General features: G+C 39.8%; 1 protein-coding gene across 2 annotated transcripts in view; it reads right to left on the bottom strand.

The window, feature by feature from the left end:
• The window catches only part of RLF (RLF zinc finger), an 84,868-nt gene that overhangs the window by 43,803 nt on the left and 28,713 nt on the right, over nt 1–12,352 (bottom strand). For both annotated transcript variants that reach the window (XM_027968336.2, XM_060395706.1), the window contains exons 2-4: nt 5,901–6,055; nt 4,911–4,992; nt 2,426–2,558 (exon numbers count right to left, since the gene is read on the bottom strand). In XM_027968336.2, the coding sequence (XP_027824137.1) occupies nt 2,426–2,558; nt 4,911–4,992; nt 5,901–6,055 (370 nt within the window). The remainder of the gene's footprint in view (nt 1–2,425; nt 2,559–4,910; nt 4,993–5,900; nt 6,056–12,352) is intronic.

Below are 12,352 nucleotides of genomic sequence, written 5' to 3'. Positions count from 1 at the left end.
TCCCTCTGGGGCTTGAACCTGTCTACAAAGGTCATGCACTCTTCACTCCTGGATCCTTATCTGGGAATCTGCTAATTCTAGGATCCTTTTGCAACTATTTGGTGTTGTCCTCTAGTTTTTTTTTTTCAACTTCCCAGGTGGCAGTAGTGGTAAACATCCCTCCTGCCAATGCAATTTTTAATAATGATAAAGGCAATCACTGAGCATCTACCTGCCTATATTTACAAAAGGATGCCATTTATCAAGAATCTCAACATAAAACATATATACAAATCTATTTTCTATTTAACAGGTCTTTTTTTCCTTATCAGTATAACTGATAAGCAGTAGAATTATCAGAGATAAGGAACCAAGAGAAAATCTAAGCGCTCTTATTATCAATCATCTCACTATAAAGAAAAACCCAAATAACATGCATACAATAGGTTATCAAACTTGGGGAATGAATAAGTTAACTGAAATATTTTAAGACATGTCTCCATGCTAAGTAGCTTCAGTTCAGTTCAGTTCAGTTCAGTTCAGTTCAGTCGCTCAGTCGTGTCTGACTCTTTGCGACCCCATGAATCGCAGCACGCCAGGCCTCCCTGTCCATCACCATCTCCCGGAGTTCACTCAGACTCATGTCCATCGAGTCCGTGATGCCATCCAGCCAGCTCATCCTCTGTCCTCCCCTTCTCCTCCTGCCCCCAATCCCTCCCAGCATCAGAGTCTTTTCCAATGAGTCAACTCTTCGCATGAGGTGGCCAAAGTACTGGAGTTTCAGCTTTAGCATCATTCCTTCCAAAGAAATCCCAGGGCTGATCTCCTTCAGAATGGACTGGCTGGATCTTCTTGCAGTCCAAGGGACCCTCAAGAGTCTCCTCCAACACCACAGTTCAAAAGCATCAATTCTTCGGCACTCAGCTTTCTTCACAGTCTAACTCTCACATCCATACATGACCACAGGAAAAAACAAAGCCTTGACTAGAAGCCCATAGTCGGCAAAGTAATGTCTCTGCTTTTGAATATACTGTCTAGGTTGGTCATAACTTTTCTTCCAAGGAGTAAGCGTCTTTTAATTTCATGGCTGCAGTCACCATCTGCAGTGATTTTGGAACCCAAAAAAATAAAGTCTGACACTGTTTCCACTGTTTCCCCATCTATTTCCCATGAAGTGATGGGACCGGATGCCATGATCTTCGTTTTCTGAATGTTGAGCTTTAAGCCAACTTTTTCACTCTCCTCTTTCACTTTCATCAAGAGGCTTTTAGCTCCTCTTCACTTTCTGCCATAAGGGTGGTGTCATCTGCATATCTGAGGTGATTGATATTTCTCCCGGCAATCTTGATTCCAGCTTGTGCTTCTTCCAGTCCAGCGTTTCTCATGATGTACTCCTCATATAAGTTAAATAAGCAGGGTGACAATATACAGCCTTGATATACTCCTTTTCCTATTTGGAACCAGTCTGTTGTTCCATGTCCAGTTCTAACTGTTGCTTCCTGACCTGCATACAGATTTCTCAAGAGGCAGGTTAGGTGGTCTGGTATTCCCATCTCTTTCAGAATTTTCCACAGCTGTGCCCATTTCTTTGTGACCTTATGGAGTGTAGCCCACCAGGCTCCTGTGACCATGGGATTCTCTAACAAGGAATATTGGAGTTGGTTGCCATGGGGGATCTTCCTGACCCAGGATCAAACCCTTGTCTCTTACGTCTCCTGCGTTGGCAGGTTCTTTATCATTAGTGCCACCAGGGAGGCCCATATTTTAAGACATCAACATACAAAAGGCCTGAGACTTGAACTAAAGATATATCAAAAGTGTAAATAAAAACTGTTTTGAAACTCATTCTTATTCCAGAAACATACTTAACAAAGATGTGATCCTTGTTAATTTTCTAACTTAAAGCAAACAAAATCATAAATGCTGGACATGTAAAATGAGATATTTTGTGCATCTAAATGGAAACATCAACCCAAATCCATAAATCTGTTAGTCTTCAACTGATAATTTTTAAATAAAAATTTTCTTCTTTGTGTATCTCTATAAAATGCTAAATTCCAATGTTTCTTAAATCTAAAATAAAGAGTAATTTTCTGCAATAGTCCTCAGCTCTAGTAACCAGTAAACAAAATATAAGCAAAGCTCTACTATATACCAAGGACTAGAAGCAGATTATTAATTTCTATCACAGGAGCTCTGTATAAACATTGTTATTCAAAGCAATATTTAAAAACAAGTACAAAGGGATACTTTTAAAACTCTAGGTTAAAATTCAAGAATCTTTAAACAAAACATTAAGTGCTAATGGTTAGTTTTTACTATTCAAAGGAGACCAGAATGACTGGTTATTTCACACAGGTGACATCCATAAAATTTTAACCCATAAAATTTTTCATTCTCTTAGAACTAAATCCTCCTTCAGTAGTCAGTATAGTTTTAAGCTTACCTTCTTCTGTTTCTACTGGCTGTTGAGACAAAATTTTAAGAAGAACAGGATTTTTCCACACCCCTTCCTTGGTAACATGAACCAGTATTTGTAGGTTATTATTCCCAAATTCCAATAATGCATCATGTGACTCCTAAAAAAAAAAAAAAAAAAAAGCATATCCAGAAAACAGGCAATATAAAGTCTTTTTGCCTTTTCAATATATCTGAAAGTCTATGAAAAGTCCTGTATCTTGGATTTCCTAAAAATAAATAAGCAAGAGGAAAAAAAATAGCTATCCTCAAAGTTTTATGGAATTCTGTTGCTGCGTTTAAATAATGAAACTAGGGCATTTTCACTAAGTTAAAGAGTACCTTTAAAATGTTTTCTTGAATTCTCCTATGTAAAATTATCACAATTCAATTTACATCCTTGAATTACTAAATCATTTTAAGGTCACTGGCACAGCTTTCTTTTAAAAGATTCTGCAGTATTCACATAGGCAACCTATTCCTTCTAAGATAAGCATGACAATGATATCTATTGTTATATATCTTTTTAATTGTTTAAATTCTTCTATCAAAAGACTTTTTAAACGACAGATGGCTCCAGGGACTTTCAATGCAGGGACCACAGGTTCAATCTCTGGTTGGGAAACTAAGATTCCACAAGCTGAGCAGCATGACCAAATAAACAAATAAAGACAAAAAAATTTTAAATAACCTCAAATAGAGTCTTCAAAAACTATGGTGGAATTTTAAAAATAATTTCTTGTTTAAGGTAAAACTATCCAAAGTCCACATCTTGAGATCTACAATATAGAAATACAAGTGCAAGATGTTCACTCTAGCGTTATTTACAATAAACAGCAAAGAGATCTGGCCAAATAATTTATGGTGCAGCCACATAACAGAATCCCAGGCAGTCATCAAGGAAGATGCAGTCCTAGACATACGCAATCCTAGACATATGTCCATGATAAGATCGTTAAGTTAAAAAGGTTGCAAAACATAGGATCTCATTTTTGTTTATTTAAAACTCCATTTCAGAATGTATTTTTATATCCATAAAGAAAAGGTCTGGAAGGGTTACACAAGCTGTAAATAGTGGTTGAGAATGCTCTCTGTGGCCTGCCTGGTAAAACGATTCTCTTCCCAAAGGTATCCTCAAAACATATCCTGATGCCTTACCCATTTTTACCTAAAGTAAGAAAACTTCCATTGTTCATGCTTTATGTTTCTACAGGGATTGTGTCAGATTTATCTGTACCTCTACTGTATTTATTTTATTGAGCACATATTCAGAAATGTGAATATATATATCCTAAATTGTCTGATAAATATTTTAACAAAGTTGTACAGGCAGGCAGGAAGGCCATTATAGGGATTAGAACATGCCAAGAACATGACAAAGAATTCTTCTTAAACAGAAAATCTAAACAGTAACAATTATGCAGGAGTTGGCGATGGACAGGGAGGCCTGGCATGCTGCAGTCCACGGGGTCGCAAACAGTCAGACACGACTGAACTGAACTGAACATTGTATCATTTCGCTTCGGATTATACAGTCAAGAAGAAAGAAATTTTCAAATAATGAGGTGTGTCTGTTAACACACAAACCTTGGCTTATGCCTGCATGAAACAGGTCCAGGCTACTATGGCGTTTGTGTCCTTGAGAAAACAGTTAAACAAAGCAAGTTCTAGGTATAAATCTAGGTGTTAACTTTAGGCAAGTTAATTCACCTCTCTATGCCTGCCTCCCTATTTATAAATTGTGGTTCAAATGATCTCTATGTTATATAAGGTTTGCAATTTGATTAAAACATACAAAATGTAAAAACAATGTAGAGCACTGACTGCCACATAACTAATGATAATAACTGAATAATAGCTTTTTTACTATTTTCTTTAAACAGTTTTTCTATCTCTACTGCTAACAGGCAAATTTGCTTTCTATTGCTGGAGTACACTTGCTTTTTTTCTCCTACCTTACTCTCCTCTCCCCAACTTGCTATTTTCTGATCTGCTCATCTGAGAATGCTTATTATCAAGCCAACAGATGAACTAACATAGCTCTCCTGTAAGTAAGATGCATGAACAGAATCCCTGATGACTACTTTTAATTGTTAGCATTATAAATCCATGAAATTTTAGGGGAAATTATTAGATAAATGTACCATGAATGAACCAAATAATATTATATAATAAACATATATAATTTTATATTTTAATAGATTTATTCTAAAATTTTGTTTCTGAAGAATGAAAAATTTTTTGTTGCCTTTTAAGCTATGTAAAGACTAACAAAACCAAATGAAAGGAAAAAAACCAATAATTTTTAGGATACTCTCTTCATCTGGAAGGCCTCTTTCTCATTCCATGAACTAAATACAATAGATAATGAACTTGTTTTTGTTGTAAGTTTCCAATTTCAGTTTGCTGGGAGAAATTAACTAGGTGTCTTGGATATCCAAACAGAGACCTTTTTTGAGGCCAAATCAACCCACCTGTAAAGACTGAAGGAAGAGTACCCAGGCTTCACATGGCAGTTCACTTTCAGACACTGAAAGCAGTAATTCAAAACAACTCCTAGAATATGAAAAACTAAGTCAGTATATAACACTGGTTATAGTCATAATCAAGTACAATATGACAGTGACTCAATATACATTTTAGATTTATTTAGACTATTTCAAATTTGTTTTTTACTCTTCAAAACTTTATTCAACATTGTTATATTATTAACTTTACAACTTTAAAAAAGAGAAAAAAGAAAAACTGTGAAGCTTTAGAGAAGGAATAACAGGATTGTAAAACAAGGAATGTTTCTGTTCCAAAAAAAAGTATGATGTTAGAGGTCTGGGATTTTGGAAAATAGGAAAGAAAAGTTAAGACCACAGAAAAGTAAAATCGATCACCCAGACTAAAATTTATCCTACCAACAATCTGTAAACTGAATCAAGATGATTCCAGAACTAAAAACTAACAGCTGTTATATTTTTCACTCTGCAGATAAAATACATTAAAGGTGTAATTCTGTCTGCTTTAGGCAGTCAGGTATTAAAATATCAACTCAATCATTACGAGTTCCCAGGGTGGTAATTTTATACTGTGCCCTGAGACTTTCTGCTAGTAAAATGCAAATAATACAACTGCGGTGCAGAATTTCACAGTAATTCCCTAAAAGACCACTACACCTTCCAGATACTCTGTCGCTTCAGTTGATCTATACCTAAGGACAGAAAGAAAAGGACAGTTATCAATCTAAGCCTGAGCAGAAAAAGAGACTCTAGGGGCAGTTAAATATTACGCTGCTTGGCTGCAGTTTCACGTATACTTGTCTCCTGAAAATGGGAATATAAAGGGGTCAGAGCAAAGGAAATTTCATTCAAAGGTATGACTCTTTAAACAATGGGATGCCATAGTAAAAAGAAGTCAGGCAAACATTACAACCAAAAATACTCAATTTTAAAAGTGATTTAAGTTCTCAAACTTACAGAACTAATCTGCCAAGCACTAAGAGGACATCTTCACACTCAGTAGTTAAATATGGGCGAGCACTGGCAAAGCTTTGGATGGCAAGTCGATATACCTCCAGGAGATACACAATATGTTCTGATGCATTCTTGTTGCTTGCATACTGCAACAAGGTCTAAAAAATAAAGATTTAATTATTTAAAAAATAAAGACAATGAAACAAACAAGACTATCTTTGTTCTCAAATGCACTACCCCTTCCCTTTTTTCTAACAGATGCATACACCTTTTATTTGGCACTAGTCTGTGGAGAGAATTCTATTTTCATCACTTAATGAATTATTTCTGTTGAATTAAAGAATAGGCAGAACTGCTCTTTTGACATGAGAATAAATCTACGAACAGAGCCATAAAATGCCAATAGTTGTTCTCAATAGAGGTCTGGAGTTATCATCTCTGAAATTTAGTAATTAGTTTCATTAATACAACACTAAATTGAGCACCAACCATGTACCAAGACACTGGTTATACAAGATTATGATTCCTGCCTTATACAAAAGACATTGCTGTGTGTGGTCCTTAGCTCTTTACTCTTTTTTCCCACATAGAACTGATTAGGCTTAATTTACACTTACTAATTTATAAAAGATTATGGTTATATTTCAGAAAAGGCAATGGCACCCCACTCCAGTACTCTTGCCTGGAGAATCCCATGGACGCAGGAGCTTGGTGGGCTGCAGTCCATGGGGTCGCTGAGTCGGACACAACTGAGCAACTTCACTTTCACTTTTCACTTTCATGCATTGGAGAAGGAAATGGCAACCGACTCCAGTGCTCTTGCCTGAAGAGTCCCAGGGACGGGACAGCCTGGTGGGCTGCCATCTCTGGGGTTGCACAGAGTCAGACATGACTGGAGCGACTTAGTGTGGTTATATTTAATGAAGTTATTTCAAAAACTAACATACATGCCAGATGCTCCAAAATCACTGCAGACAGTGACAGTAGCCACAAAATTAAAAGACGCATCCTCCTCAAAAGAAGAGCTATGACCAACCTAGACAGCATATTAAAGAGCAGAGACATCACTGCCTACAAAGGTCCTATAGTCAGAGCTATGGTTATTCCGAGAGTCATGTAGGGATATGAGAGCTGGACCACAAAGAAGCCTGAGCACCAAAGAAATAATGCTTTCAAACTCTCGTGCTGGAGAAGACCCTCGAGAGTCCTCTGGACAGTAAGGAAGTTAAACCATTCAATCCTAAAGGAAACCAACCCTGAATATTCACTGGAAGGACTGATGCTGAAGCTGAAGCTCCAGTACTTTGGCCCCCTGATGCAAAGAGCCAACTCATTGGAGAAGACCCTGATGCTGGGAAAGACTCAGGGCAGGAGGAGCAGGGGGTGACAGAGGATGAGATGGTTGGTTGGCATCACTGATTCAATGGAGAGGAGTTTGAGCAAACTCTGGGAGACAGTGAAAGATGAAAGACAGGGAAGCCTGGCGTGCTGCAGGTCTTGCAGCAGCAAAAAGCCAGACATGACTTAGCGACCGAACAACAATGCCAGATGCCAGTTTATTTGTTTACAAAGGGGACAGTCATATTAACACCTAGAGTACCTCATTCCCCATATTTTGATATAATAGGTTTTCTGGTGAATTAAAAATCTAAAACAAAGGAAAACCAGAACCACAATAAGGCCTGAAAAATTACACGTTCAAATCACAATGGAAAGCTGGCTTCTATTCTCTTTGGACAGTGTGGAAAATAGACTAAGTTCTTGTTTGGAGTCTCTCTAGGTTCCACAAAGTTGCTCTCCCTTCTAGTAATATACTTCTTTCCTCTAACAACTGAATAGGTTTTGCTTATGCTTAACTGATACATGCTTAATTAACAGGTTAAGACTTGAATTATGCAAGTTTCTCACCCCCTAGAACACACATTCTGACTGGGTAGCTAGGCAGTTAAGGCTACTTCAGTAATAATCTCTTCAAGGATTCCTAACTTCCTATATTCTGATCCTTCCGCCTAGCAAACTACAAATAGCTTGGTGGTATTGCAGGATTCCACTGATTTTCTGTAGTTTTTTTCTGTAGTTTTCACAGTAACAGTCCTTGTATCAGTTCTGATAATTAAGAACTGTCTTGATTATTGAAAAAAAAAAGGGGGAATGAATGATAAACTGTTAAATCATATACTTTAATAAAAGCCTGCGGCCGAGAGGAGCTACCCTACATCTGAGGTCAAGGGCAGAAGCTGGGAGGACCCCATGCCCGAAGGGCGGCGGCCAAGAGTTGTTACCCCACATCCAAGGTCAGGGGTAGCGGCCGAGAGTGCCAGGCTGCGACGGCGCAGGAATGGCCAGGAGGAGCTACCCTGCATTGGAGGTCAGGGGCAGCGGCCGGGAGGAGCAACCCCACGTCCAAGGAGTGGTGGCTGCGCGGGCGCAGGAGGGCCTAGAGGAGCCATCCCACGTTGAAGGTCAGGAAGGGCGGTGGTGAGGAGACACCCTTCATCCAAGGTAAGGAGCAGCGGCTATGCTGTGCTGGAGCAGCCGTGAAGAGATACCCCACGCCCAAGGTAAGAGAAACCCAAGTAAGATGGTAGGTGTTGCAAGAGGGCATCAGAGGGCAGACACACTGAAACCATACTCACAGGAAACTAGTCAATCTAATCACACTAGGACCACAGCCTTGTCTAACTCAAAGAAACTAAGCCATGCCAGCGGGGCAACCCAAGACGGGCAGGTCATGGTGGAGAGGTCTGACAGAATGTGGTCCACTGGAGAAGGGGATGGCAAACCACTTCAGTATTCTTGCCTTGAGAACCCCATGAACAGTATGAAAAGGCAAAATGATAGGATACTGAAAGAGGAACTCCCCAGGTCAGTAGGTGCTCAATATGCTACTGGAGATCAGTGGAGAAATAACTCCAGAAAGAATGAAGGGATGGAGCCAAAGCAAATATAATACCCAGGTGTGGATGTGACTGGTGATAGAAGCAAGGTCCGATGATGTATAGGAACCTGGAATGTCAGGTCCATGAATCAAGGCAAATTGGAAGTGGTCAAACAAGAGATGGCAAGGGTGAACGTCGACATTCTAGGAATCAGCGAACTAAAATGGACTGGAATGGGTGAATTTAACTCAGATGACCATTATATCTACTACTGTGGGCAGGAATCCCTCAGAAGAAGTGGAGTAGCCATCATGGTCAACAAAAGAGTCTGAAATGCAGTACTTGGATGCAATCTCAAAAATGACAGAATGATCTCTGTTCGTCTCCAAGGCAAACCATTCAATATCACAGTAATCCAAGTCTATGCCCCAACCAGTAACGTGGAAGAAACTGAAATTGAACAGTTTTATGAAGACCTACAAGACCTTTTAGAACTAACACCCAAAAAAGATGTCCTTTTCATTATAGGGGACTGGAATGCAAAAGTAGGAAGTCAAGAAACACCTGGAGCAACAGGCAAATTTGGCCCTGGAATGCGGAATGAAGCAGGGCAAAGACTAATAGAGTTTTGCCAAGAAAATGCACTGGTCATAGCAAACACCCTCTTCCAACAACACAAGAGAAGACTCTACACATGGACATCACCAGATGGTCAACACCGAAATCAGATTGATTATATTCTTTGCAGCCAAACATGGAGAAGCTCTATACAGTCAGCAAAAACAAGACCAGGAGCTGACTGTGGCTCAGATCATGAACTCCTTATTACCAAATTCAGACGCAAATTGAAGAAAGTAGGGAAAACCACTAGACCATTCAGGTATGACCTAAATCAAAGACCTTATGATTATACAGTGGAAGTGAGAAATAGATTTAAGGGCCTAGATCTGATAGATAGAGTGCCTGATGAACTATGGAATGAGGTTCAAGACATTGTACAGGAGATAGGGAACGAGACCATCCCCAAGAAAAAGAAATGCAAAAAAGCAAAATGGCTGTCTGGGGAGGCCTTACAAATAGCTGTGAAAAGAAGAGAAGCAAAAACAAAGGAGAAAAGGAAAGATATAAGCATCTGAATGCAGAGTTCCAAAGAACAGCAAGAAGAGAGAAGAAAGCCTTCTTCAGCGATCAATGCAAAGAAATAGAGGAAAAGAACAAAATGGGAAAGACTAGATTGAGATCCCTTCAAGAAAATTAGAGATACCAAGGGAATATTTCATGAAAAGATGGGCTCGATAAAGGACAGAAATGGTATGGACCTAACAGAAGCAGAAGACATTAAGAAGAGGTGGCAAGAATACACAGGAGAACTGTACAAAAAAGATCTTCACGACCCAGATAATCGTGATGGTGTGATCCCCCATCTAGAGCCAGACATCCTGGAATGTGAAGTCAAGTGGGCCTTAGAAAGCATCACTATGAACAAAGCTAGTGGAGGTGATGGAACTCCAGTTGAGCTATTTCAAATCGTGAAAGATGATGCTGTGAAAGTGCTGCACTCAATATGCCAGCAAATTTGGAAGACTCAGGAGTGGCCACAGGACTGGAAAAAGGTCAGTTTCCATTTCAACCCCAAAGAAAGGCAATGCAAAAGAATGCCCAAACGACCCCACAATTGCACTCATCTCACACGCTAGTAAAGTAATGCTCAAAATTCTCCAAGCCAGGCTTCAGCAATACGTGAACCATGAACTTCCCGATGTTCAAGCTGGTTTTAGAAAAGGCAGAGGAACCAGAGATCAAATTGCCAACATCCGCTGGATCATGGAAAAAGCAAGAGAGTTCCAGAAAACATCTATTTCTGCTTTATTGACTATGCCAAAGCCTTTGACTGTGTGGATCACAATCAACTGCGGAAAATTCTGAAAGAGATGGGAATACCAGACCACCTGACCTACCTCTTGAGAAATCTGTATGCAGGTCAGGAAGCAACAGTTAGAACTGGACATGGAACAACAGACTGGTTCCAAATAGAAAAGGAGTACGTCAAGGCTGTATATTGTCACCCTGCTTATTTAACTTATATGAGGAGTACATCATGAGAAACGCTGGACTGGAAGAAACAACAAGCTGGAATCAAGAGTGCCGGGAGAAATATCAATCACCTCAGATATGCAGATGACACCATCCTTATGGCAGAAAGTGAAGAGGAACTAAAAGCCCCTTGATGAAAGTGAAAGTGGAGAGTGAAAAAGTTGGCTTAAAGCTCAACATTCGGAAAACGAAGATCATGGCATTCAGTCCCATCACTTCATGGGAAATAGATGGGGAAACAGTGGAAACAGTGTCAGACTTTATTTTTTTGAGCTCCAAAATCACTGCAGATGGTGGTTGCAGCCATGAAATTAAAAGACGCTTACTCCTTGGAAGAAAAGTTATGACCAACCTAGATAGTACATTCAAAAGCAGAGACATTACTTTGCTGACTAAGGTCCGCCTAGTCAAGGCTATGGTTTTTCCAGTGGTCATGTATGGATATGAGAGCCGGACTGTGAAGAAGGCTGAACGCCGAAGAACTAATGCTTTTGAACTGTGGTGTTGGAGAAGACTCTTGAGGGTCCCTTGGACTGCAACGAGATCCAACCAGTCCATTCTGAAGGAGATCAACCCTGGGATTTCTTTGGAAGGAATGATGCTAAAGCTGAAACTCCAGTACTTTGGCCACCTCATGCAAAGAGTTGACTCATTGGAAAAGACTCTGATGCTGGGAGGGATTGGGGGCAGGAGGAGAAGGGGACGACAGAGGATGAGATGGCTGGATGGCATCATGGACTCGATGGACGTGAGTCTGAGTGAACTCCGGGAGTTGGTGATGGACAGGGAGGCCTGGCGTGCTGCGATTCATGGGGTTGCGAAGAGTCAGACATGACTGAGCGACTGAACTGAACTAACTTACACACTGAATGTTCTGATTATTGCATACTTGAATGATCAAGATACTTAAGCTATTAAGTTGGTAAGAAAAGTAATTGTGGTTTCGCACTGTGAATTTTAAATCATTATAGCTAGGCTCAAACACATCTTCATTAATCAAAATAGGAACCATTACAATCAATGCATTTTTGCCAACAAGAAGTCTGTTTATTCCTGTAGCATAAAAATCCGTGCCTGGGGATTTGACAGACTCTTGGAAAACATTTTCTGCCTCCTGCTGATTGTGGAAGCATTTTCCCTGCAAAAAGTTGTTAAAATGCTTGTACAAGTGGTAGTCGGTTGGCGAGAGGTCAGGTGGAAAAAGCAAAACTTCATAGACCAATTCATTCAACTTTTGAAGCATTTGTTGTGCTACGTGTGGTCGAGCACTGTCCTGGAGAAGAATTGGGCCCATTCTATTGACCAATGCCACCTGCAGGCATTGCAGTTTTGGGTGAATCTCCTAGATTTGCTGAGCACACTTCCCACAGATAATGGTTTTGCTGGGATTCAGAAAGGGGTAGTGGATCGGGCCATCAGAGACCATGACCTTTTTTGGTGCAAGTCTGGCTTTGGGAAGAGTTTTGGAGCTTCTTCTCAGTC

Source organism: Ovis aries, chromosome 1 (genome assembly GCF_016772045.2).
Source record: "Ovis aries strain OAR_USU_Benz2616 breed Rambouillet chromosome 1, ARS-UI_Ramb_v3.0, whole genome shotgun sequence".
NCBI classification, from domain to species: Eukaryota; Metazoa; Chordata; class Mammalia; order Artiodactyla; family Bovidae; genus Ovis; species Ovis aries.
Note: the sequence above shows the minus strand (reverse complement) of the source record. Positions and strands in the feature narration are given on the sequence as shown.